Here is a 27,608-nt window from a genome sequence, read left to right on the forward strand (position 1 = left end):
CATTACAGTTTAGAAAGGAACTCAAACTCATATCTTTCCTTTTAATATTTCTGTTTTAATGTTTCTGTTTCATCTCTGTTACATTTTAATGTTATTTTTATAAATGCCCTTGCTGAAAGCAACCCAATGCCATTAATGGAGTTTTTGACATGTAGTTTTCTATGTAAATAATAGGAACCTGTGGTGAAAATGGGTTTTAAGAAATATTGAGTGAGAGATACATGCTGTATTTATAGTACTGGAGAAATGAAAACAATTTGAATCAAAGGAATAAGAGGGATGTGGGGATTAGCAGAAAGGAAATTAACTGTTTAAGGATGACAAAAGAGCAGAGTGATCGTAAACAGAGAACTGAAGGCCATGAAGTTAATGGGAATAGAGCTCTTCCCAAACTGGTACATGACAGATATATTGAGATTACAGGACCTCAAATTCCTAGCTAGTATGTCCACTAGAAAGGTAATTTGCATGAAAAGATAAATAGCAGAAAATAGCAGTTAATATATGGCATGTTTAATATGCTATCTGAATATACCCATGGTCTCTGAAAGACCATGAGTATCAGTTGCTACTGGTATTCTTAATTACTCGCACTCACCTGTGTGTGAGTTGGGTGGCCATATAAATTTGTTAAATAAATAAAGCTCATTTTATAAGTAAAATTTCCCTTGACATTTAAAACTTAAAAGGCAAGTAGCTAAGAATATTTAATATTAAGAGTCTGGTGGCGCAGTGGTTAGTATGCAGTACTGCAGGCTAATTCTGCTGACTGCCGGCTGTCAGCAGTTTGGCAGTTCGATCCTCATGGCTCAAGGTTGACTCAGCTTTCCATCCTTCCGAGATCGGTAAAATGAGGACCCACGTTGTTGGGGGCAATATGCTGACTCTGTAAACTGCTTGGAGAAGGCTGTAAAGCACTGTGAAGCAGTATATAAGTCTAAGTGATAAGTACCCAGGGTTGACCATGACAGGCAGATCTTCTGCTCACTTTCCTGCTAATTAAAGATGTTGGCTAGAACCACCTGGGCACAGTTTGTATTTTTTCTAGTTGTAGAATGTGAGTGGCTATGGGTGGCATGTGTTTACTTCTCCCACGAGGCATTTAGGGTGTGAGATAATGTAACTACACTAAGAGCAATGTGAAGAATTAGAAAGCAGATCTAGCCATAGATTTTGGAGCAATTGGTATCCCAACTTACAGCACCAAGGAGAAGGCACAGTGCTGAAGTCAAAAAGTTCACTGGAATTATCTATGAAAGCCCTGATGCTGAATCTGTTATTATTGATGTAATAATCATAACCGATATTGTATTAATGTAGTGACTGCTACTCTACCTTAGTGCAGATGCAGATTGTACAACTGTATTGAATTGAATTAATTAATTTATTTATTTTTTAAATTTGATTTATATGCCGCCCTTCTCCGGAGACTCAGGGCGGCTTAATCGTTAAGCAATAGCATTCATTCTTTTGTATATTTATACAAAGTCAGCTTATTGCCCCCACAACTGGGTCCTCAATTTACCTACCTTAGAAAGGATGGAAGGCTGAGTCAACCTTGAGCCTTGGCGAGATTCGAACCTGCAGTAATTGCAGGCAGCTGGTCTTAATAACCAGCTTAATAACAGGGTGCCTTAGACCACTGTACTACCAAGGCTCTTCTTGAACTTTATTTGGCCTAATTGAACTTGATTCAACACACAAGGAATTTGTCTCCAGTACATATTGTTAATATAACTGAAATAAATGAAATTTAGAATAAGTTTGCATTTTATACAGTAGATAGAACTCATTGCTAGAGAATCCCATAGACTGTTAGTGAGCGTCACTGTGATTCACTGGAACTTATTTTGAGTTTGTTGCAGAGGACTGCAGCTGTAGTCTTTTCAGAAGGTAATTCCATTGTTTTAAATAAAATCGTTTGCCTGGAAAAAGATTTTAAGTGAAATCTTCACTCAATTTAAGTGAAACTGATTGCACTTAGTATGCCATCTGCTGTCTTGTAATCCTGCTCTCGCTGTTTTTGTCTTCCTTGATCATTTCATCTCCAATAGGGTGATTTAGAACAAAGTTCACAGGTTTTCACATCTTTCATTGCATTTAATGGAAGTTTCACATGAGAATTTAGAAGGAATTTGCTTTTAAATTGATAACGTTCTGGGAAAGAATTCTTTGTATTTTGACATAGGGGGTATATCACTTTCATAGCTTTATAGTCTTCTTATAGCTTCTGGTGCGAATGATTCTGATGGGTGTTTCATAAAGCAACCTTTCACATCCAATGTTTGAGGCAGCAAGGGTGGCATTCCTTCATGGCTTGGTGTGGCTGGATCAGAGAAGACTTGGAAAGACTTCCAAGCAGCATCACTGAACGTTTGAGAAGAACAGTTTCCTTGATATGCAAACTGGCTATATGCCCATGGAATTATTTGCCTGATCCTTGTGGCTGTGTTCATTTGCTGCTGCAGCTGTAGCAATAGCAGTAGCACTTAGACTTATATACCGCTTCTTAGTGCTTTACCGCCCTCCCTAAGCAGTTTACAGAGTCAGCCTATTGCCCCCAACAATCTGGTTCCTCGTTTTACTGATCTCGGAAGGATGGAAGCCTTGAACCTGGTGAGATTCAAATTGCCAAATTGCAGGCAGCCGGCAGGCAGCAGAAGTAGTCTGCAGTACTGTATTCTAGCCACTGCGCCACCAGGGCTCTTAAAAGACTTTCTTAGAAGAAAGTCCAGCAACCCTTTATAAAAATTGTATCACATAGTGGAAAGAAGAAACTAGAACTAGTTAATAGAACAGTTAGAAAAATTCATCAGTGGAACAACTTGACTCCAGAAGTTGTGAATGTTTCCACACTGGAAGTTTTTTTTTTTTTTTTATTGCAAAAGTTTTACAATTACATTTTCACCCCTTTTTTCACCCCCCCCCTCCCCAAACTTCCCATCCTCCCTAACCCTCCCTAACCCTCCCCCCCCAGACTTCCCTATTATGTACTCATAACTAATGACACTGATATATAAGCTTGAACCCATCCCTCCCCCTGTATAATTTTTCCTCTTTGTCTCTTTACATTAAAATATTTCTAATACATTATTTTCAAATAAAAGCTATTTGATACTTTCTAGTTTGGTATTTGTTCTGAACATATTCTATCCACCTTTTCCATTCCCATTCATAAGTCTCTTGTGAACAGTCTTTTAAATATGCTGAAATCTTCGCCATCTCTGCAAAACTAGCCATCTTCAAAGTCCATTCCTCGATTGTAGGCAAAGCTTCATTCTTCCAGTATTTACCTATCAACAATCTTGCTGCTGTTATCATATACAATATCAGTTTTGTTTCACCCCGTGTAAAACCCTTAACTATACCCAATAAAAACAACTGTGGAGAAAATTGAATTTTTTTCCTCAAAACATTCTGCATGACCCACCAAATTTTTATCCAAAAAGCCTTAACTTTCCTGCAGGTCCACCAAACATGATAATACGTAGCATCTAAACATTCACATCTCCAACATTTTGGCTGAACATTAGGGTACATACATGACAACTTTTTAGGATCTAAATGCCATCTATAAAACATTTTATAAAAATTTTCTCTCAGGTTTTGCGACTGTGTAAATTAAACATTCTGAACCAAAATTTTTTCCCAAGTTTCCAGCATCACTGGTTCTTCAAAATTCTGTGCCCACTTAATCATACAATCTTTAACTAATTCCGTTTCTGAATCTCTTTCTAACAAAACATTATAAAGCCTTTTAATATGCATTGAACCTTTCTCTCTTATATGTCTAACCAATTCTTCCTCATGCAACATAATACCAGTTTTTTGGTCCTCTTTCCATCTCAGTTGTAGTTGATTATATTGTAACCAAGTTAAATTAAACCCTTCATCCAACAGTGTCTGTAATGTCTTCAGCTGCCATCTGCCCACATCTGTGAAAAGAACCTCTTTATATAAAAACCCCCCGAGTGACATTATATTTGTATTCCACAAAGTATGACCAAGATCCAGCCATAGCGGTATTTTGTAATCCCATTTGAGTCGGTGCTTCTTCCAAACTCTCATCAAAGAGTCTCTAAGTATATGACTTTTAAATACTTTATCTACTTTATCGTCGTAAAATAAATAAGCATGCCATCCAAATTCAAGATCAAAACTTTCTGCATTCAATATTCCAGTCTTTTTACTTCCAAACCAATCACTTGTTAAAGTTAAAGCTGCTGCATCATAATATAACTGTAGGTTTGGGAGTTTAAGGCCTCCTCTTTCTGGAACATCTTGCATAATTTTCAATTTCACTCTCGGCTTCTTCTCGTTCCAGACAAACTTATTCACACCAGACTGCCAAACTTTCAGTTGTTTATCACTTTTAAGCACCGGAATCATTTGAAACAAAAACAGAAATCTTGGCAAAATGTTCATCTTAACTGCTGCTATTCTTCCAAGTAAAGACAGTTGCAGCTTTTTCCAAGTCTCCATGTCTTTCTGAACCTCTCGCCACAACACCTCATAATTATTTTGAAACAATTTCATGTTTGATTCTGCAACCTGAACTCCAAGATATTTTACCTTAGGTACAATTTCAAAACCTGCCCTCCTTTCAAGCTCATGTTTACGATCTTGTGTCATATTTTTAACTATCATTTTAGTCTTTTTTGAATTCAGTCTAAAACCTGAAACTCTACCATAGTCTTGTATAATGTCCTTCATCAGGATTGTTGATTCCATTGGTTGTGATAGGGTAACAACCAGATCATCTGCAAATGCCTTTATTCTATAATCCTCTTGCCTTATCATTATGCCTTTCAAAATTTTAGAGTCCCGTATTGTATTTAGCAAGACTTCCAATGTTAAAATAAATAAAAGTGGGGACAACGGACATCCCTGTCTTGTTCCTTTTTCAATTTTAAACTCTGTCGTCAGACTTCCATTAATAATAATCTGTGCCTTTTGCTCTTGATAAATTGCTGAAATCGCCTGTATAAATTGGTCCCCAAAGTCCATCTTTTTTAAAGTCTTTAGTAGAAAATTCCAATCCACTCTATCAAAGGCCTTCTCTGCATCCAAAAAAACCAGCACTGCAGGAATCTGTTTATTCTTATCAAGATATTCCAATAAATCTATTACTTGCCTTACATTGTCCTTCATATATCTGCCCTCAATAAATCCCGCTTGATCCTCATGAATCACCTTTTGGATTACTGGCATCAACCTGTTGGCTAATACTTTCGCATAGATTTTATAGTCTGTATTCAAAAGAGATATTGGTCTATAATTCTCTGGTTTTTTAGGACCAACTTGTTCTTTTGGTATCAAAGATATATAAGCAGTTGTCCATGATGGGGGTATTTTACCCCCTTGTTGAATATTGCAAAATAAATCTCTAAGTTGTCCCACCATTTCAGCTTGTAAAGTTTTGTAATACACTGCGGTCAGACCATCCGTACCAGGAGCTTTAGCTGTTTTTAACTGTTTAATTGCTGCTATTATCTCCTCCTCTGTTATAGGGTAATTCATTCTTTTCTTTTGTTGATCAGTAATTTTTGTAACTCTCTTATCATTTAAATATTTTTCTATAAGTCCATTCTGCACCTCCTCTTTGGCATATAGTTTGGTATAATAATCCACAAAAGCTTCTTTAATTAATTTTTGTTGAAAAATTTCTTTCCCTCCAATATCAATACTATCAATAGTCCGTATACTTTGTTTTTTCCTCAATGTGTAAGCCAACCATCTGCCCGGTTTGTTAGCGTTGCAAAATGTATTATGCTTCGCATATTGTAAGTTTGTTGCAACTTGTTCCGCCATAAGCATTTGAAATTGGTCTTTCAAAAGTTTTATAGCACTTCGTATTCTTTCATCTGTTGGGTTTTTAATAAGTAACTGTTCTTTATTCTTTATTTCCAATTCAGATCTTTTCTTTTGTCGGAACAGTCTATGTTTAGAGTTCATGTAGATAAGTACCCCTCTCATATAAGCTTTACTTGCGTCCCAAACAATTTCAATTGGGGTACCTTTATTCAAATTTGTTTCAAAAAATTCTTTCAAATGCTTTTTAAGTTCTATTGTATTTTTTTCATATCTAAACAAGTTCTCATTTAATCTCCAAGAACGTCTCTCAACCTTATCCATCTCAATTTCTATCCATACAGGGCTATGGTCAGTCAAAGTTCTTGGAAAAATCTTTGTTCTTTTTGTCTTAACAAGTAGATCATTTGACAACAGGATAAAATCAATCCTAGAAAAGGATCTATGTCTATCAGAAAAGAAAGTGTAATCCAATTCTTTTGGGTTATGTATTCTCCAAACATCTTTTAGTTCCATATCTTCTTTCATATCAAAAAAAGTCTGTGGTAGTCTAATTCTAGACTTTGCCAAACTCTTTTTATCTAGTTTAGAATCAATTACTCCGTTCCAGTCTCCCATAATTAAAATAGATCTATAGTCCCATTGCAATATTTTAGTATGTAACATCTTATAAAAATAGTCCTGTTGTTGATTGGGAGCATAAATTCCAATCAAAAGAATTTGGCCATTTGCTGTAAACAATTCAATTGCTACAAACCTACCATCTTGATCTGCTTCTATAACTTTAGCTGTTAACTTTTTATTTACATAAATAACCACACCATTCTTTTTCTGCGAAGTTGAAGATATAAAATGTGCTCCTAGTTTTGAGTTTATCAAATATTTTTGATCTTGAGTTGTAATATGCGTTTCTTGTAAACATATTATATCATTATTAAATTGTTTCAAATATGTAAATAGTTTCTTCCTTTTCTGTGCTGAATTCAACCCATTGACATTCCAAGATAAACACTTAAAGGTCATCAGCCTCTTTCTGGAGCACAGAGCAAAATGCTTGAAGATCATCCGAAAGCTTCGATCTCGCTCCTCCCATAGCTCCACTCTCTTGTACAGTACTCTTAACTGCCTTCTTGTCTTGTCTTTCCTGTTGTTGTTGTTGCTTTTGTTTAAGTAGCTTAGATTGAGCTCTAGTTATACGTTGATCTTTAACTTCAGTCAACTGAATCAAGTCCAAAATTGGAGAAGAATCAAACAAGGGCTCACTCAGAAAACCTCCTTCTGCACCTTGCACTACTTCTAATTCCTGCTTGGACTGTTCTTGCAATTGCCTCTCTTCACTCTCTTTAATCTCCAAAACTGTGGATGTACGTGGAGATGGTGTTCTTTCCTTAAGAATAGTAGTGTAAAAGTGTTGTGCCTTCTCCACGGTATTCAACCGATATCCTTCTCCCTTATATCTAAAAATTATCCCAGCTGGTGCGTCCCACCGGAAGGGTATCTGTAAATTTTTCAGTTCCTTAACAAGAAAACCAAATTCTTTTCTGGCTTTCAGCATTTTAGGAGGTAATTCTTTAAAGATTTCAAGTCGTGAACCCCCCACTTGTACAGAAGTATGAAAAGATTTTTGCAGGATATCATTTCTAATTCCTCTATCTGTAAAGTATATGACCACATCTCTAGGCAGTTGTCTTTGTCTGGCCACCCAAGAGTTCACTCTATAGATTTTATCTATTTTGTGAAATACCACATCAGGATTAACTTGTAGAATCTTGGCCAAGGCTTCAGAACAAACTTGTCTCAAATCCTGTCTGTCCCCCTCTCGAATTCCCCGAAGCCGTATGGCGAATTCCATTGCCCTGAATTGTATCATAACAATCTCATCTTCAATTCTCTGCATTTTATTGTCAACTTCATCAATTTTATAATCATTGTCTTTCATCTTGACATTAACTTCTGATTTAAATTCTTCAACTTTAAAATCAACTTTCCCAATAAATTCTGCCAGGCCAGACGCCACTTCTGATATTTTTTTGGTCACCTTATTTTGATTCTGTTTCACCATATCTTTAACTTCATTAATTTCCTGCATAAATTCCTGATGTGATTTTTGAAGTTTATCATCTATCTCCTGTTGAGATTTTAGAAATTTATCATCCAGAGTTTTAGAAATAAATTGTTTTAAATCTCCCACATCAAATTCTTTTTTCTGGGTCTGTAACTGCTGTGCAGAGGGAAGCTGCGTTTCTTGTTTATGTGTGGGGATCCCCCCCCCTGCTGCCTTCCCTTCCTGCTTCTTTGAAGCCATCCTGCCACGTAGTCTGGATTTTCTAAAAAGGGAAGTTCCTTTTCCTTTCCCTCCTGCACAAAGACTTCTAAAAAAGTCCCCCAGATTTGATCAATTAAAAGCTAAAGTAAAACAAAGTCAATATTAAAAAGGGAGAAATTTTCCACTTGCTTCTCTTATAGCAAACAAGGCAACTTTGCAACAACTTGGAAACTTGTAACACAAAATAACTTCACCAATCCACACTCATTGGCTCGTTAACTTTAAGGCTAAGCGCCATGTTTTTTTCAAAGCACTTTCACTCACTCAAATTTGTTTCAGTTTGAAAAGTCAACAAAGCGCTGATACTTGCGTTTCCAAATTTCAGGGTTCAGATAGGTTCGCTGTTTGTTAAAGCTGATTCTTTTCAAATTACGTTTCCTGCAGCCGGCTTGTTTTGCGGAGGCAAAATCGTCCCACGTCGCCCGGAGTTTCCGCAGGTTGGGAGGGAGCCACACCCGTTCTCTCCCCAGAAACAATTCCCTGGGGGACAACGGGGGCTCAACCTGTGCCCTGCGATCTCTACTTCTTCAATCCTTAGGATTTTGAAGCTTTCAAGCCGCTTCTGAGTAGCGAAGCGGCTCTACGGGCGGCGGGGCTGGCGGAGCTCCGAAAGGCACCGCCGTCGCCGAAGGCAGAGAAACCGGAAGTCCTCCCCACACTGGAAGTTTTAAAGAAGAGATTGAAGAACCATTTGTCTGAAATGCCATGGGGTTTCCTACCTGAGCAGAGGGTTGAACCAGAAGACCTCCAAAGCCCCTTTCAACTCTGTTACTTTCTTCTAGTCTATTCTAATGTATGCATTTGCCTGATACTGAAGATGGCTTCTTGTTTACATCCTTCCCTATTTACAAATCTGCTTTTTGCACTTGAGAAAAATAACAGTAAAATCTGTCAGAATCTATGTTAATGAACCCATTTAATTAATATGAAATATTATTGCAGCTGACAAAAATGTCTCATCTCAGAGGAAGAAATTATAGCAAATGAATATAACTACTCAGATGCTGCTTCTGTGTTGCTGTTGAGATTCTATTTACTCAGCATTTCACTCTACTGATTATAAGGCTCATAAGCTACTCAGAAATCTCTATGGTTTAAAAATTTTAATTATCTGGGTAGGTAGCAGAATAACAGAGTTAGAAGGGCTTTTGGATGATTTCTAGTCCAACTTCCTGCTCAAGTAGGAGACCTTATACCAGGGGTGAAACCTAAATTCTTTTGCTACCAGTTCTGTGGGCATGGCTTGGTGGTCATGTGACTGGGTGGGCATGGCCAGTTCAACGTCACTCACATCACTCACTATTAGAGCCAGGAGCTCCACATTCTGACACAGAAGCACATTCTGTCTTTCACAGAATGTCACAGAAGCCAAGAGCTGCACAAAAGCACATTCTGCCTTTCTGAAGCCCCCACCGCTTTGAGTTTCCCTCTGACTTGACTGCCCAGGCGAACCTCGGAGCCTTCTCTTGCCCTGCTCTTCATCCCGGAGGGCCGCACATCCCCCCCCTTGCTAATCCTCCATACAAACTGCCCACCCCGTTTCTGCAAAGGCAGAGCCTCCCCCTTGCAGGGCGATCCAAAGAGGGGAGGGTGATGCTGCAGAAAAAGCCACCTTCCACCCAGGCCTCCACCTGCAGTCAAACACGCCCAGCCGTCTCTCCCCCCTCCACTCCTGCACATCAATAGAGACGCATAGTTGTAAAGCCTGATTGGGGAAAAAAAATAAAGCATAACCACAGCAATTCACACACACACTCACACATACACACACAAACATTTGAAAGCCGCTCTTTGAACGGATGTCGGAGCGCAAAAGGGGGCGGATGGCTATTGTTCCCCGCTTGCCTGAAGCTTCCACACACACGGACACTATTAGAAAGTTTGCATTTCATGGCTACCGCAGACCCTAAGAGGGGCTCGCTCTCTTAACTGGAAGATAAAGGGGCTTCAGCAAAGCACTGTGCACCGATTGCCGCCTTCGCGTTTTGCAAACCACCTGTAATATTTGCAAAGGTTGGACCTGGACTCTCCAAAGCGGATGCCTCCTTTCATTTTAAATCCTCTCTCTCTCTCTCTCTCTCTCTCTCTCTCTCTCTCTCTCTCTCTCTCTCTCTCTCTCTGTGTGTGTGTGTGTGTGTGTGTGTGTGTGTGTAATGCAGCCAAGCCCCACCAGCTTGGCCAATTCACTTTTCCACAGGCTGGAAAACCTTTGCCGAAATTGTCTTTCCTTTCATAATGTAACCGGAATACCGTTGTAAAAAAGGAGGGGGGAGTCGGGGGGGACATGTGCGTGCCTGGGGTGGGGGTTGGAGGATCCTGGTCACCGAGATATTTGTATCTGCTGCGCAGCGGGGGGGTTTCCCCTCTGAAGTGGTTCGGGAATAACGAGAGGCACAACCAAGCAAGTGACAACAGCTCTTTAATTTACAGTGAGACTTCAGCAAAAACTCAGGGACTGCAGCCCTCCTTATATACAATCCTGGAGGGACTGTCAGCCAATCAGAAACGTAGGCAGGTTTGAAACTCCCGCTCAAAAGTATCAATACATAACACCCCTCCCTTCCCAGAAGGCACTGACATTCAAAAATTTACATAAGTACACACAAAATCTCGCAGGTGCCCAGGGCGAGTTCTCGTCCTAGTTGACCTGCGCAGTTCAGTGTTTGGTGGGGCGTCGAGCTGGTCGGAGGGACTTTCTGTCTCTCCCGGCTCCGCCAATGGAACCTCCTGGATTTTGTCCGGGGCGTGGTTATCCCCGGTTGGGAGTGGCGACTCGCTGGGGCGGCGCTGGAACCAGGGCTTGTCAGCTAAGTATTCTCGCGAACCCGGGCTTGAGTTAGCTGTTTTGGGAAAGTTGTTATAGTTAGGCTCGGATATGTCTAAATTTGTGTTTGCTTCGCCGACTACCCTTTTTCTCAGCTGGTCTATGTGGCGCTTCCAGAGTCTGTCTACCCCAACGTCTACCGTATAAGATTTCGGGCCCGTTATGCCCACTATGGTTCCTGCAACCCATAGAGGTCCGCTGGCATAGTTGCGAGCGAACACCGGGGACCCAACCTGAAACTGTCTTAGTCCGGAGGTCTCTCCCTTGAAATTTTCGTGCGAATAATTGGGGTGAAGCCTATCTAACACGCATCGGAGCTTCCTGCCCATGAGGAGCTCTGCTGGGCTTCTCCCTGTGGCTGTGCATGGTGTGGCATGCTGGACAGCTAAGAATTGATCTATCCTGGCCTGCCAGTCCCCGTTATCTAGTCTGGATAGGGCCTCTTTGGCCGTTCTTACAAAACGCTCGGCCAATCCGTTAGAAGCCGGGTGGAACGGGGCCGATAGGGCATGGCGGATGCCTAGTCCGGCCAAGTATCCCTCGAACAGGGTTGCTGTGAACTGAGGGCCGTTGTCAGATACTAGGGTATCCGGTAGGCCATGTGTGGCGAACAGCTTGCAAAGGGCCTTAATAACAGCCTCGGCTGTGGTAGAGGGCATTAATATGATTTCGAGCCATTTCGAAAAGGCATCTACTACAATTAAAAACGTTTGCCCGTGGAAGGGGCCAGCAAAATCAATATGGATCCTCCCCCATGGCCCTTTTGGTTTCTCCCACTCTCGGATGGGCGCTACCGGGGGATCGGGGCGAGACTCCTGGCAGGGTCTGCACTTCCCCACCCACTCAGAGATAACTTGGTCCATGTTGGGCCACCAAACGTAACTGCGGGCTAAACTTTTCATTCTGACAATGCCCGGATGCCCTTCGTGCAACAATTCCAAGACCCTTGTTCGTAGTTTTGTTGGCACTACCACCCGATCACCCCACAACAAACAACCCCCTTGCGTAAACAGTTCGTTTTGTTTGTTTACAAAACCTTGATAGTCCCCCCCGTCCACCTTGACCGGCCACCCTTTCAGCACCCACCCCATCACAGTACGAATGATCGGGTCCCTGGCTGAGGCTTTAGCCACTTCGGCAGAGGAAATAGGTCCCAAAGTTAATGTGTCCAGTAGAAGGACGGAGGCCTCAGGTGTTGGATTGGTCAGTAAGTCAGGTAGGGGACAGCGGCTGAGGGCATCCGCGTGACCCAGGGTCCGTCCAGGTCGATGTACAAGCTGGTACGAATAGGCCGAAAGAAAAATAGCCCATCTAGTCAAGCGTGGGGACAGAGCAACGGGGGTGGGCCTGTCGCCTGCCAAAAGTCCTAGCAAGGGCCGGTGATCAGTCACAAGTTCGAATTGCCGGCCAAAGAGATATTCGTGGAACTTTTTAACCCCCGCAATTGCAGCCAGAGCCTCTCTGTCCAATTGGCTATAGTTTCGCTCTGCGCTTGACAGGGTGCGAGAGTAAAACGCAATGGGCGCCTCTAGGCCGTTCGGAAGTCTATGGCCCAGGACGGCACCAACTCCTACGGGGGAGGCGTCACAAACCAATACAAGCGGTAGCGCTGCGTTGTATTGGATTAGGAAACTGTCTTCTGATAGAAGTCTCTTAACTGCCTCAAAAGCGGCTGCTTGTGGTTTCCCCCAGACCCATGGTACATTCTTCCCCAATAGTTTGTGTAGGGGATCTGCGATGGTAGCTTTGTCTTTCAGGAACATTGAGTAAAAATTGAGCAGTCCAAGGAAGGCTTGGAGCTCAGCTTTGGTCTTGGGGGCAGGTGCGCTCTTAATTGCTCTCACCTTGCTTTCGGTAGGGTGGATGCCTGTGCCGTCCACCCTGTACCCCAAAAATTCAACGGAGGGGACAGCGATCATACATTTATTTTTTTTTTAGCCTTAGTCCCGCTTCCCTAAATCTAGAAAGGACGTTCCTTACTCTATCCCCTAACTGATGTTCGTCCTGAGCGCTGACTAGAACGTCATCAAAATAGGGCACCACTCCGGGAAGCCCTTGCAGAAGGCGCTCCATGGTGCTTTGAAACAGGCCGGGTGCGACGCTCACCCCAAACTGGAGCCTGGTGCATTTGAATGCACCCCTATGAGTAACAATTGTTTGTGCCTCTGCCGTGGCATCATCAACTGGTAATTGTTGATAGGCCTGAGCCAGGTCTAATTTGGCAAAAAATTTTCCGGGCCCCAGGGAGTGTAGTAGATGATGCACGATCGGCACCGGATAGGCGCTCGGCTGCAAAGCCTTGTTGATCGTGCACTTGTAGTTGGCGCAGATTCTAATTGAGCCGTCAGACTTAACTGGGGTCACTATAGGGGTTTCCCACTTTGCATGGTCAACAGGAACCAACACCCCTTGTTTAATCAGTTTGTCCAGTTCCGCATCGATCTTTGGTTTCAATGCGAAAGGCACCCGTCTGGCCTTGAGTCTTATTTGGGCTACGTTGGGGTCTAAATTAAGGGAGATAGGGGTCCCCACATACTTGCCCAACGTGTCCCCGAAAACGTCCTGGAACTCGGTCAGGAGACTGTCTTTTAACGATGACTTGAGCATCTGGTGGACGCCGGTGAAGCCCATGCCGAGGGCTCGGAACCACCCCATGCCAAGAAGGCTGGGAAGCTGCTTTGTGACGATGGTCAGTGGCAGGTCTCTTTCGTAGTCTCCGTAGGTGACTCGGAACGTGCCCACGCCTTCGAGGGGGACTCGGTTCCCCTGGTAGTCTAGGATGCGCAGTCTCTGTTTGGAGAGCTGGTCCTTCCGGAACGACGGCAGGAGGGTCTTTAGGGTCGCCCAAGACATTATGGAGAGAGCCGATCCGGTGTCGATCTCCATTGAGCATGGCTTGCCGTTGATTTTGACCACCGTGCTGACTTTGTCCTCGATTTCTGCGCTGGCCTGGTCTATGTGAATGCTGCGGCCATCTCGAGGTTCAAATTCGCGCCGTTTTTTCACGCCGCCTTCTCTCGTTGGTTGTTTCTGGCGCGTTGATTCTGGTTGGCTGCGGCGCTCACGTGGTTGGTGTTTTCTGGGCAGAATGGCTCTACAGACTCGCGCCAAGTGCCCTTTTTTCTCGCAACGCCTGCAAATAGCCTCCCTATATTTGCAGGACAGTCTGTCATGGTGCCCTCCACAGCTGGGACAGCTTCGCCGGGGGCTGCCAGTGTCCTTTCTCTGGTGCTCCGTTCGGAAGACGTCTTCATCCGACTTGGACTCCGAGCTGGATCCGGCGTCTTCTCTGTGCACCGGGGCAGACTTGGGGTTGTCTTTGCTGGTCAGCGGACGCTGCAGCGTTTCTGCGGCTTTTGTGGAGGCTTCATGAGCCCTGGCCTCGTCTAGGGCTCCAGCAAGCGTTAAATCAGGCTTGGCGAGCAGGCGCCGTTGCAGCCTAATATCCCGGACACCACAGATGAGTTGCTCAAGCAACGCATCGTCCAAGTCTCTATAGTCGCAATGGGTTGCGGCTTTTCTCAGGCTGGCCATGTATGCGCTGACCGGTTCTCCCTCTCGCTGTACGCGCTGTCTGAGTTGGTATCGTTGCACGAACTTGGAGGGCACGGGAGCGTAGTGAGCCCGGAGCGTGGCCATCAGGGTGTCCCAGGAAACGGTCTGGACCGGCGTTGGCTCGCACAGTGACTCTGCCATCTCGAACACGTCCGGTCTGCAGTGGCTTAGGAAGAGGGCCCTCTTCCGATTAGCGGAGAGCCCTTGCATGTCGCTGGCTTCGAGCGAGCATTCGAACCTCGTCAGGTATGAGACCCATTTTTCGCGGGTCGGATCAAAAGGCTTGGGCGGAACGTAGGCAGACATGTTCGGTATGCCTCCTGTAGTTCGCCTCGTCGCCTAGCTGAAGCTCGTGGTCTCACTGGTTTGCTTGTTGTGACCTCTATCCCACCTTCGTCGCCAATGAAGTGGTTCGGGAATAACGAGAGGCACAACCAAGCAAGTGACAACAGCTCTTTAATTTACAGTGAGACTTCAGCAAAAACTCAGGGACTGCAGCCCTCCTTATATACAATCCTGGAGGGACTGTCAGCCAATCAGAAACGTAGGCAGGTTTGAAACTCCCGCTCAAAAGTATCAATACATAACACCCTCCTTTGGGCGCACACGCACAGACTTCCCGGTTCTTTGCTGTGCCCGGAAAGGAAGGTGTCGGGAATAGCCCAGCACTTTGTAATGCTTCATGCTTAACACACGCACACACACACACACACACACGCACACACACACACAGCCTCGGTCTCTGTTGTTGATATTTAGGCTTACTGGTCTTTTTAACAAAGAGCTCTGGTGGCTCAGCAGACTAATTAACATCCACCTACATCTGCTGCCTGCAATTACTACAAGTTCAAATCTTACCAGGCTCAAGGTTGACTCAGCCTTCCATCCTTTCTAAGGTAGGTAAAATGAGGACCCAAATTATGGGGGCAATAAGATGACTTTGTATAAATATACAAAAGTATGAAGGCTATTGCTTAACGCATTGTAAGCCGCCCTGAGTCTCCGGAGAAGGGCGGCATATAAATCATTTTTTTTAAAAAAAAAATCACGATTCTTTGCAAATTGAGAGACACTCCAGCTGTCCTTGGGCTGTGACTCCTTCCCCACAGCCCTGCCTTGCTTGCCTGCCTTCCACGTGGGCTTCTGGTTGCTTGCCTTCCCAAGCTGGTCACCCGGACGCCAGGAAGGCAGCATGGAAGGCAGGCAAGCATGGCAGGACTGCGGGCCGTGGACCGGTTCGGGGGGGCGGCCAGCCAGCCATTGTTCCCGGTTTGGCGAACTAGCCTCAATCTCCGCTACCTACTCGCCCGAGCCGGTCTGAACCGGGAGCATTTCACCCCTGCCTTATCCCATTCCAGACAAGTGGCTGTCCAGTCTCTTCGTAAAAGCCTCCAGTGATGAAGCACCCACAACTTCTGAAGGCAAGCTGTCCCACTGGTTAACTATCCTCACTGTTAGGAAATTTCTTCTAAATTCTAGGTTGCTTCTCTCCTTGATTATTTTCCATCCATTGTTTCTTGTCTTGCCTTCTTTGGATAATAGGTTGACTCACTCCCTCTTCTTTACAGCAGCCTCTCAAGTATTGGAACACTGCTATCATATCATCCCTAGTCCTTCTTTTCACTAGACTAGACATACCCAATTCCTGTAACCGTTCTTTGTATGTTTCAGCCTCCAGCCCCCTAATCTTCTTTGGTGCTCTTTTCTGCATTCTTTCCAAAGTCTCAATATCTTTTTAATAATGTGGTAACCAAAACTGGATGCAGTATTCTAAGTATGGTCTTATTAAGGCTTTATAAAGTGGTAATAACACTTCATGTGATCTTGATTCTATCCTTCTGTTAATGCAACCTAGGATTACATTGGATTTTTTGGCTGCTGTCGCACACTGCTGGCTCATATTTAAGTGATTGTCCACTAGAATTCCAAAATCCCTCTCACAGTTATTGGTTGTATTAATTCCATGATCACATAATATTTATTTTGAATTGTTTTAATTGCTTTTAATTTATTTTTATGTTTTATGATGTACACCGTCCAAAGTCATGTTGAGATGGGTGATGTGACTGTAGAAATCAAAATAAATACAGTTTCCTATCTTTATTAAATATTTGACCAAAGATTCAGATTCACCTATAGCAAATGGTGATCACATGATCACAGTCTACTATGATAGTTGTAAACACTGTCAATTGCAAAGTGCCCAAAATTTGATCATGTGATCACAGGGATTCTGTGATAGTCATAAGTGCAAGAACCAGTCATCAAGTTATTTTTACACCACCATTGTAACTTTGGGTAGTCATTAAACAAGGTGAGGACTGTCTTCATTTATATTTTCTTGTTATAGTTTTGTTTATAATAATTTGTAATTTTATCTCTTTTCCTTGTTGCATCATATATGTGTGTGTGTGTGTGTGTGTGTGTGTGTATGTATATGTATATGTATGTATGTATGTACTGCAAAACATTCTGGCTTTTGACCAATAACATGGCATAATCAGAATATAAGCAACACGTCACTACAAGCCATCTTTTATATTTATTTATAAATGCAGTTGGACATCACATATCCTTACTTGCTCCCTGGTCAGTGTTGGATCACTTGCTAAGCTTATTTTCATGCAAGCTTTACTTCCATTGTCTCCTGTTCTCATTGCATTCATCAGTGTTCATTTCCAACTATTTTATGGTTCAAACCTATTCACTTATATCATAATCAGGAAATATACATTTTCTCAATGACTGCTGAATTAAATATGTAGCCCAACATAAATCTCCCTTGAACTTCCCAGATTTTTCTCATCTTTGCCTCTGGTGTCCTTTTAGTTAGAATTCTGCCAAGCACTTTCCTAGAGACAGTTAACAACTTAATCCCACTGTCGTTTTTGCATTCAGTCTTGTTATCTTTCCCTTTAAATGGGGAGCAGAACCACATTTTGTTAAATTTTAGTAACAGCATTCTGTTCAATATTAAACAAGATGCTAGTTCTTCCACAAGAAAATGGCATATTTTTAGATCCCTTTGGTTATGCCAATTACATCTTACCATTTTCCAGTACTCTTATAATATTTATAAATAATATTTTCCTTTTAATTGGTATTTTTCTTGGATGTTAACATTTCTAGGTATATTTGAATTCTACTGTTCAAAGTATCTAGCATTCCCATGTACATTTTAAAAATAGTCTTTAGAAAATTCCCTCACTTCAGTGTCATCTCAAATTATATCACTTTTTTTTTTTAAAAAAAGGTTCCATTCGCCCTGTTAGAGGCTTTTGATTTAGTACTCTCAACCCCTTCCAAAGCAGTTTTTGAATTTTGTTCATATCACCTACGGTATATGTTTTACTACCTTAAGGTTTCAAACTCGTTTTCTCTGTTTCATATCCAGAATGTTCAACTGTATAAAATATTAGAATTTGCTTTCTAAAAACATGCCAATGCTTTTCTGCAATATTGCAAGCTAAATTTAAATTTACTGCTATTCTGTATGTTTTACAAAACTTGTGGCATATTTTTTATAATTACTTCTTAATCTGTATCTTGCTGCTATATTATACATATTGTCATAGTCCTTCCTACGACACATGCGCAGTAAACAAAAATTACATTAGAATAACAAAAGTATCATTTAATTTAGGTGATTTTGTCATATTGTTCAGTTTCTGAAGAACCTCTAAACCAGGCATGTCAAACTGGTGTCCGGATGCGTCACACGGAGGCCACGTCCACCCCAGCTCCACAAATGAGAAAAACATCACGTGACGGCAACGTGACACAGCGAGTGACATTCGTGCTCTAAACAAACTATTGCCTGATTCTGTTTGACAAGCATTTAATGGCCAGAAACTGAGAATGTTAATAGTATATTTAAGATAATAGCCTTTAGTTTTTAAAACTTTTAAAAGTTGTTCATGATATTGATTCTGTGACTTAAAAAATGTTTTTCGTTCATTTTTATTTCAGGAGCACAGAGGTCATGAGCACAGTCTCAGGTACTCGGAGTTCAACCATCACTTTTACCGTTCGGCCTGGAACTAGCCAGCCTATCACACTTCAGAGCAGAGTCCCAGACTATGATAGTAGGACATCAGGAGCCAGACATGCTCCAAGCCCAGTGGTTTCACCAACAGAGATAAGTAAAGACATCCTGCCTGCTCCTCTGACTGCTGCTGTTCCAGCTGCATCTCCTTCTCCGACTCCTTCTGATGTTTATAGCCTACCCAGCCAGCCTCCTTCCGGAGACCTCTTTGCTTTGAATACAGGGCGCAGCAGATCTCCTTCTCCCTCAATATTGCAACAGCCAATCTCAAATAAGCCTTTTACAACTAAACCTGTCCACCTGTGGACTAAACCAGATGTGGCAGATTGGTTGGAAAGTTTAAACTTAGGTGAACATAAAGAGACCTTTATGGATAATGAAATAGATGGCACTCACTTACCAAACCTTCAGAAGGAAGACTTGATAGACCTTGGAGTGACTAGGGTTGGTCACAGAATGAACATAGAAAGAGCCTTGAAACAACTATTGGACAGATAAGAATGGTTGGTCTTGCCTCACAAACCTTTGTTATAAATAGAGATAGGCTGGTATCAAAACACCCCAAATGCCTTGGCTCCCCAAGAGTAGCACCAAATTAAAAAGCATCCATTAGATTGCAAACTTATGTCCAAAATCAATTCCATGTCAATCCACATTAATGGGACCAAATATTTTAAAGAATGGATGGGGCAAATAAGAGAGAAGAATGGAAATAATTGTGAACTTTAAAAAAAACCAAATTTGTAAGCTCCGACCATATTGATATTATCTCAGAAGTTTATACTTTAATTGCTGGTACACACACAACTAATCACTCCTTTTTCAATCTATGGATTGGTTTTTCTGTTAGAAATGCCCTTCTGCTTGAAAAATAATGTGTCACCTCTTTTTGATTAAAACCCACAAGTATTTCTCCATGTACTAGAACATGTCGTGTCCAGCTCTTTTTGCAATCAGCTTTCATATGACTAATATTTCATATGATTGTTGGACTCAGTCCCATTGTTGTGGTCAGACAATTTCTCCTTTCAGTTTTTCTAAACTGATTCTTGGTTAGTTCTGCCACTTAATTTTTCTGCTAACATTCACTTTTTTCATGATGTATTTAATGATTTTTGAAAAACTTCTATACATTCACAGCATTGCCAGAATTTTTAAAAAAAATGTCAGATGTTTTTGGCTAATTATTATGTTGATTTCTTTGGAAGTGAAATTAGTTTTTGTCATCCAGTGTAATTCTGTTATTTGACTTTTAAGATTTTATTTTTCCATTTATGTTTAGTGCCTTTCCAAATTGCCGGATAGTTATTAGGCATGCTTTTTTTTTCATTTATAATGCAGTATAATGTGTGAAAGCTATGTAAGAGATCTTAGCTGCCTAAAATAAAAGTAAAAATATTTGTAAGAAATTGGAATTGAAGATATCTGTGCACAGAAAGATGGTAGTTCAATTAAGATCTTTTCCACATTTCTTTGTGATGAACTGGGATGATGGGTAAGTAATTCAGGGTTATATTTTCAAAATAACAATCATTTATCAAGCCTGTTTTAATTTCTCTCATATGAGATTGAGTTGTTTGGACAATATTGCACAAGACCTTTTCTTTGAGGTGGAAACAGGTATCAGGATTAGATGTCTTCTCTTTTTACAAGCGCATCAGCAAGTGTGGATTTTGGGGGTGGGGGAGTGACGATTTGCCTTCCCAAAAAGAGTTAAGTTTTAGTTTTTAAAGAACTGTGTTTTACATAAAGGTTACTTTTGCTGGATCAAAGTGATCATGTGTGATAGTGGATTTTATTACCATTGTGATCCCCCTAGTATGATAGAAAGAATAGTGAATTTTCCTTCTGCAATTTTGTATGTGGTTGCACAAATCAATGCACAAGCTGCAGTCAACAGTAACAGCACAGAGGTGGTTTCTTCACCTTCAAGGTCTTTGGATCTTTGACCTGCTTATTTTTTCCTGCTTAAGAAAACCAGCTGTTGATGAATCTGCGTGGCACAAGCCTGTTTACTTATGGAAATGGATGTAAATCTTTCTGTTTTATCGTATTAGGAAGATGTTGCCTGGCATCTATGAGAAATATGAAATAAAAATATCAATAACAGTACATGTTACAGAAGTAGTTTTATGAAAACAGTAGGTACCTATTATATATGCAAGGGACAATTTTTCTAAAAAATGGAGATCAAGGGTTTCACCCTAATAATAATGTTTTGCTTAAAATTAAACTACAGGATTGTTCTGTGCTTCCTTCCCATACAAACTGCTGTGTTATAGGAGAACCCACTTAAGCTTGCGAATTAAAGAAAAGAGAAGGTTGAGACAAAATCACATTCAGAACTGTTTACGAAAAAAATTGAGTGGATTTTTAAAAGCATGGTCTTTTGGCAGACATGTATATTTTCAGATTTGGTGGCTTCTATGAAATTTAGAATACTCTCTTCCCACCATAAATAATCCACAGTAACAATGTTGTTGGTTCACAGTGTCATGAATAATTTAGCCTGTACGTGTGAGGTTGCTTAATAATTTAATTGGAAGGCATCTCAGTTCATTTTTTAATATGTCCCAGCCTATCTCTAATTATAATTTTATTTTCTCATAACTGAATGTCTAATTTGGGGCCCGCAACAGCCCTAGGATTAGTACATAAAGTTCAGCAATTTCAATACCTTTCTTTACTGCAAGTTTAAATAGTTGTACAGATAGTTTATAAGCACAATATTTTAAGAATATAAGTGGCTGGTCTACTGGGCAGCCTTTGTGCCACTTCAGTGCTAGAAATTAAAAAAAAAAAACTTTTGTGGTTTACTACTATTTCTGTGGAATAAGTATTAAGTCTTGACCTTTTTAAATCAATATCATTTGGATGCATCTGAACCAGCAGAGCTGTGTTATATTTTCTATCTTTGCTAAAACTTCTTCAGATGATGTGTCTCCTCAAACATGGTAACAATCAACAATACTTAGGTAATTATTAAAAAGGAAAAAAAAAAGTCACTCCCCCCTCTCCTCCTTCTGCTATTAAAACTGGTCCTTTAAATTATTGTCACTTAGACCCTTTTCAGATATCTTTCAACATTTGCATACTCCAAATGGATTTGTAATTAAAATCAAGTTTAGTGCAAAAATTTTGAAATATTGATACAATATTGTATCTAGAGGACAATATTCACATATTTGATAGCAACACAATTTTTCTTTTGATAGGGGCAGGGGAAGGGTGTAAAAGTAAGATGATTTTGACATCATTGTCTTCCATTTGGTGATAATGCAGAAATCAGTAAATAAACCATAATACCATGCTCCTTTTTATTTCTTTGAGTGCATTTGGTGTTACCTCTATAATGTGCCAGAAAATGCATTAGGACAAGTGATACAAGAGAAAAAAAGGGGGGGGATTACTTTTAAGCTGCTGTTAATCATAATATTTTACTGTTTAGTATATAATGTTTGTTAACAAATTATTGGTGATGGTACCCCCTTTCTTAAAAGGGGTCTCTTGCCCATGTATCTTTTCAGGCACTTAAATAGTGAGTACAATATAATTATTAGAGAAGATTTTAAACATCAAAGAGCTAATGAAATGATTTATTTTTTAAATAATGTTGTATGATCTAGAGTAATAGGGCCTGCAAGGAATTGCTTTATATCAAGAAAAAACACCTTTGGCAAGCTGAAATAGTCTTTAGCATTGTTTGATGGCTTTATAATAGAAAGCAATAGTAAAGGATGCAGAATTATCTCCTAGCATTTTGGTCAATACTGAAAATGTCAGGAGCAGATTGGCTCTTTTAATGTTATGCTACTTTGATGGTGCAAAATACAGTGATTAAAAATAATCTTGTTATGATATTCCAGGTTTTAGGAACAACTTTTGTTTATATACTGTAATTTAATAAATTGCATTTACATGCTTAGTTTCTGTAATATTTGTGTATACAATACCAAAATCACACAAGATGTAAATTGTGTATAACTACACAGACTCCTTTCCCTAGGTGTCTAGTTTTGATTCATATATTATAAAATGACTATATGTGACTGTTGATTTACAGAATTTACATATCACAGAAGCTAGCTCTTTGTGGTACCTAAGTTAATAAAAGTGATTTTTCTGAGTTCCTTTACAAATAAGCATTATCCAGTTGATCTGGCAATGACTCTGTGTATGAGCCTAAAATAATGATAATTTTCTCATTACATCTTTTTTTTTCTTTTTTTAGAGAGTAATGTTTTTGCTATGGTTTGTGAAACAACTATGTTCACGTTATCTATGTTGCTGTAATTTTTTGTGCTTTAATTCCTCTAATTTCCAATTGATTAAAACAAATCAAGCTCCTGTAACTTGCACTTTCCCTAATCCTTACTACTCTTGTATGGCAACCAAAATTACTGTAAGAAATAAATATCATATTGCACTAAGGTTGTGATTCTGATTACAAAGAGCAAATCCAGTCTGAATTTTTTTATTTCTAAAAAGAGTTGCCAAACTTTCCACTTAACATTAAACTGTTTAAAGTTCTTTATTTTTTAAAAGCTTATCTGTGATTTCCATGGAATTTAGAGTTAAAGACCTCTGAAATTGGTCCGGAATGAATTCCTATTCCAGAATTAGAAATGCATTATAAAGTACATGATAGAAAACATTTATATATCTTGGACTGATTTGTTTTCTTGTTTTATCAGAAAAAGTTTCAATAGAAGGATTCTGAACTTCTGAAAGGATTATCATCATTTCAAGTGATCATTAATATAGTGAACTGGTGAAACATTGATTGAAAGAAAAGGTTAAAGGAGGAAAAAAAGATCTGGATCCAGAATTTTTATTCCTTTAAAATGTATTTCATTTATAAGCCTAACCAATAATAATGGATACTACCAGTGTATCACCAGCAGAGATGGCTCCCTCTGATAGTCATCGTCTCTAGTTTGGGAAAGAAAGCATTGCCTGAAAGCTATTAAAATTAACCAATTTGATCAGCTGCTTCTCTGCATGCAAGCATAATATATTTCTACAAGACTGAATGGATCTAATTCCTGCTCCCCTTCTTTGCAATTATCTTTTGACAGATGGGCTTACTTATCTGTGTGAAAATGATGTTCTTATTAAGGCTGTACTTGCTGCTAGGATTTTGTAATGAAAATAAGTTACACATCTGGTTTGTAGGTAATTTAGGTTCTGTTTAAAGCAAGCCTTCAAATTTCTTTCCAACTGTAAGGGCATATTTAATTTTTACAATTATCCAATCTTTTCTCCAGTTCTAAATGGTTTCTGTGCTAAATGATCCTGTCAGGAGATCCTTTAGTTGTATCTGTTTCCATGAACAGAGGAGCTTTGATTTATTTTGAGTTTAACATCCTTTCCAAGTAGTTTTTCAGTACATTTGAATAACTGAAATAACAGACGAGATCTGCATATCTTCTTTTGTGTTACTGTTTAATTTGATTCAGTTATCCTTACCACTGAGAGATATTGTTATCTTTATATAGCTAGAGATATACTTTCACTGATTTTTTTTTTTTTTTTTTACAAATATCCACAGCTTCCCTACTCCGAAACCATCAGGGCTATGTGCACTTCAAATTTAATAACTTTCCTGAAATAAACCTGATTTAAACAAATTGTTTCTTCTAGTTCTTCTCTTTCAAGAGGACAAGACTTATGTCAAGAGGGTTGTCAAAAGCAGTGCCTTAAGTTGTATACGGATATAACAGGAAAAACAAACCAAAGTACCCAGTGTAACTCTCAGGTGTTTTGAACTGAACTGTAAGAAATAATGTAACAAAAATGTACTTTTTAATTCGAAGGGCCAATTTAGCATCAGTGCATCATAGTAATAGCACCTTGTTCTTTTTTATCAACTGATTCTATCAGTGAACATCTTTAGAAAAAGGTCCAGATTGTTTCATGTTTGGAAAAAGCTTTGTTTTCAGTATTAAAACAGTGATTTGATAAATCATCAAAGCATTTTAATTTCAGTAAATATATAGGTGTTCACATTAATAAATGATATTTACACCCTGCAGTGTGCATGGCCTAATTTATGTACTTTGATGATAGAAATACAATAGTTTGTTTGTCATGTACCAAGCCATAGATCATTGTTTTTTAAATTTGGTAATTTTGAAATGAGTAAATTTCAACTCCCAGAATTCCCCAACCAGCATCTTAAAGGTACCAAGTTTGAAAAATGCTGCCTTAATTAATTATATGCACTCTTAATTGCATTAGCTGAAGAATGTATTCCGATGCAATGTATATAAAGATACTGTGTTTCTTGAGAAACCTTTTTCTATTTTATGTAGTTGTCTTATTATTTTTTTAAAACATGTACTTAATGAAGTTATTTAATGCTACAGCCCTAATAACGTTAGGGAAGTAGAATGTATGGTGGGACTTAAAAATTACAGGCAGTCCTTGACTTATGACCATAATTGAACCCAATTTCTGTTGTTAAGAGAGAGATTTGTTAAGTGAGTTTTGCCCCATTTTATGACCTTTCTTGCCACAGTTGTTAAGTGAATCACTGCAGTTAATAACACGGTTGCTAAGTGAATCTGGCTCCCCCATTGACTTTGCTTGTTAGAAGGTCGCAAAAGGTGGTCACATGACCCCGGGACACTGCAACCATCATAAATATGAACCAGTTGCCAAGCATCTGAATTTTAATCACGTGACAATAAGGATGCTGCAATGGTTGTGTGAAAAACGGTCAAGTCAGTTTTTTCAGTGCCATTGTAACTTTGAACAGTCACTAAACAAACTCTTGTAAATTGAGAACTACCTGTATTGGCAAGTTGAGCATGTTATTATAAATCTGCAACTTAAATCGGTGAATAGATCTGTCTAGACCAGTGTTTGTCAACCTCGGGCAGGTGAAGATATGCGGACTTCAACTCCCAGAATTCCCCAGCTGGCCTGCCCGAGGTTGACAAACACTGGTCTAGATAAATGTTTTAATTTGTAATTTGCTTATCAAAACAGGCTTGTGAGATATTAAATAGGTGGAAGTTATATGCAAAAATCCACATATTTCAGCTTTGCAAGACTTTGGGTCTTTGCTAGAACACTGAAATCTACTAGTGAGGTTCTGTTCAGGAGGGTAGAAAATTCACAAATGGGAACTCCAAGCCTCACCTTCAACCTAAAACCACATCCTTGCTTAGCAGCAGGACATATTTTTTGTGGAATTAATGAAGTGAACATTTTTCATGAATCCGAAAGGATATTGTCAGATGAAGCAAGCCAGCAATGTACAGTTTAGGTCGGCTATTTCAATGAACTAGTGGTATGAAGCAGGGCTTTGTCCAAGTCAGCAGAGAAATCTTTTTCAATTGATTGTACTTTAAAAGTTATTCCAATGTACCCTGATGCAGAAAACTGCAAGCAAGACACGTCCTAATTTATCTTCAGAGTACTGAAATGTTCATGATTGTATTCTATTTGTCCAGATGAACAAGCGATTGTAGCAGAACTCAAACACCAGAGGGAGTTTCTTCAATTATTTTGGAGAATTGTTAGTTTCTTCATCTTAGTTCATAATTTTAAGTGGCATAAAATACGTACTTTGGAATTGTATGCTCTTTGGAGTATATTTTGGGGATTAATAGTTTTGTTCTTTCTGGAAAGCCAACACAGACAAAATAATCTGATTAGTGTGTCTGTTTACCCTTAGAAATAAGTGTATACTCCAAGAGATTGTGGCCACCCTTCCTACAATTATCAACCAAGCATGTACTTAGAATCCTTGATGAGAAAAAAAGCTAGCAAGGATCTTCATTTTTTACCATTTCTCTTGCATATTGTCCCAGCCATTCCCATTGAGTAGCCTAGAAGCAGCACCTGGCTTCAAAGACGACTAGCATTTTACAGTATATAATTCTGATTTCCAAATAGCTTCTGATTCCAACTGGAACTGTGTCAGGCATAACACAGCTGATTAAATTCCACGCATGAGCCGTCAAGTCTAGGTAACAATGATACTTTCAAATTATGGAACAAATTCCTGCAACACGACAGGATTTTAAATTGTCGTGGGCCAAATTATTTAATTTGGTTTTAAATTTTTAACTTTTGTATTTCTGTATTTTATCCTGTGCCTGTTCACCGCCCTGAGTCCTTCGGGAGTAGGGCGGTATACAAATTCAATAAAACCTAAACCTAAACCTAAATACAGCCAGTTACGTTCTGGATTACATATTCTGGATGCGTTCTACAGCTTCCAAAATGTTTTTGATGTATGGCAGGTGTGGCATGTGGTTGGTCTTGTTTAGTTATTCATTCGATTTCTATAGCTGCCCATTCTCAAGTCAATGATTCAGGATGTTATTTCATACTCAACTGGTTTGCTTTTTAGTGTATAGACAACTACAGCCCTTGATGTAATACCATAATTGAACCCAAAATTTCTGTTGCTAAGCAAGGCAGTTGTTATGGGAGTCGTGCCCTATGTTGCAACTTTTTTGTCATGGTTGTTAAGTGAAGCACTACAGTGAAAGTGAAAGTCAAGCAAGGAATTTGCAGTCAAGCAAATCTGGCTTCCCCCATTCATTTTGGTTGTCAAAAGCTCACTAGGAAGGTTGCAAATGACACTCCTGGGATCCTGGGACATTGCAACCATCATAAATACATGCTACTTGCAAAGCACTCAAAGTCTGATCATGTGACTGTGTGGATGCTGCAACTGTCATAAGTGAGAACTGGTTGCAAGTCACTTTTTTCAGTGTTATTATAACCCCAACAGTCATTAAATAAGTGGTTGTAAGACAAGGACTACCTGCATTCAATAAACAATTTTTCCCCTTCTGCTATCCAAGAAACTCCTATTTTCAGAACACATTAAAACCACCAGAATTTTGAAGAGACCAGTCCTCCAACAAACATTTCCACCTCTTCTCTCTTTGGGACTGTTCCACAAATTACAAGAGGGGCTGGCTTCTACTTTATATTTGTCCCCAATGCACAGGACTACTGAATCAACTACTCTCTTGGAATAATTGGTGCAAGAAGATGCTCCTTTCGGTGACAGATAATTTAAA

At 39.9% G+C, this 27,608-nt stretch overlaps 1 protein-coding gene across 4 annotated transcripts in view; it reads left to right on the forward strand.

The window, feature by feature from the left end:
• The window catches only part of SHANK2 (SH3 and multiple ankyrin repeat domains 2), a 373,648-nt gene extending 349,457 nt beyond the window's left edge, over positions 1-24,191 (forward strand). For all 4 annotated transcript variants that reach the window (XM_060687619.2, XM_034417321.3, XM_034417322.3 and 1 more), the window contains one exon: positions 18,486-24,191. In XM_060687619.2, the coding sequence (XP_060543602.2) occupies positions 18,486-19,059 (574 nt within the window). In that variant the 3' untranslated portion in view covers positions 19,060-24,191. The remainder of the gene's footprint in view (positions 1-18,485) is intronic.
• The last annotated feature ends 3,417 nt before the right edge of the window (positions 24,192-27,608 follow it).

Source organism: Pantherophis guttatus, chromosome 1, assembly GCF_059756535.1.
Source record: "Pantherophis guttatus breed Tessera chromosome 1, ASM5975653v1, whole genome shotgun sequence".
Classification (NCBI taxonomy): Eukaryota; Metazoa; Chordata; class Lepidosauria; order Squamata; family Colubridae; genus Pantherophis; species Pantherophis guttatus.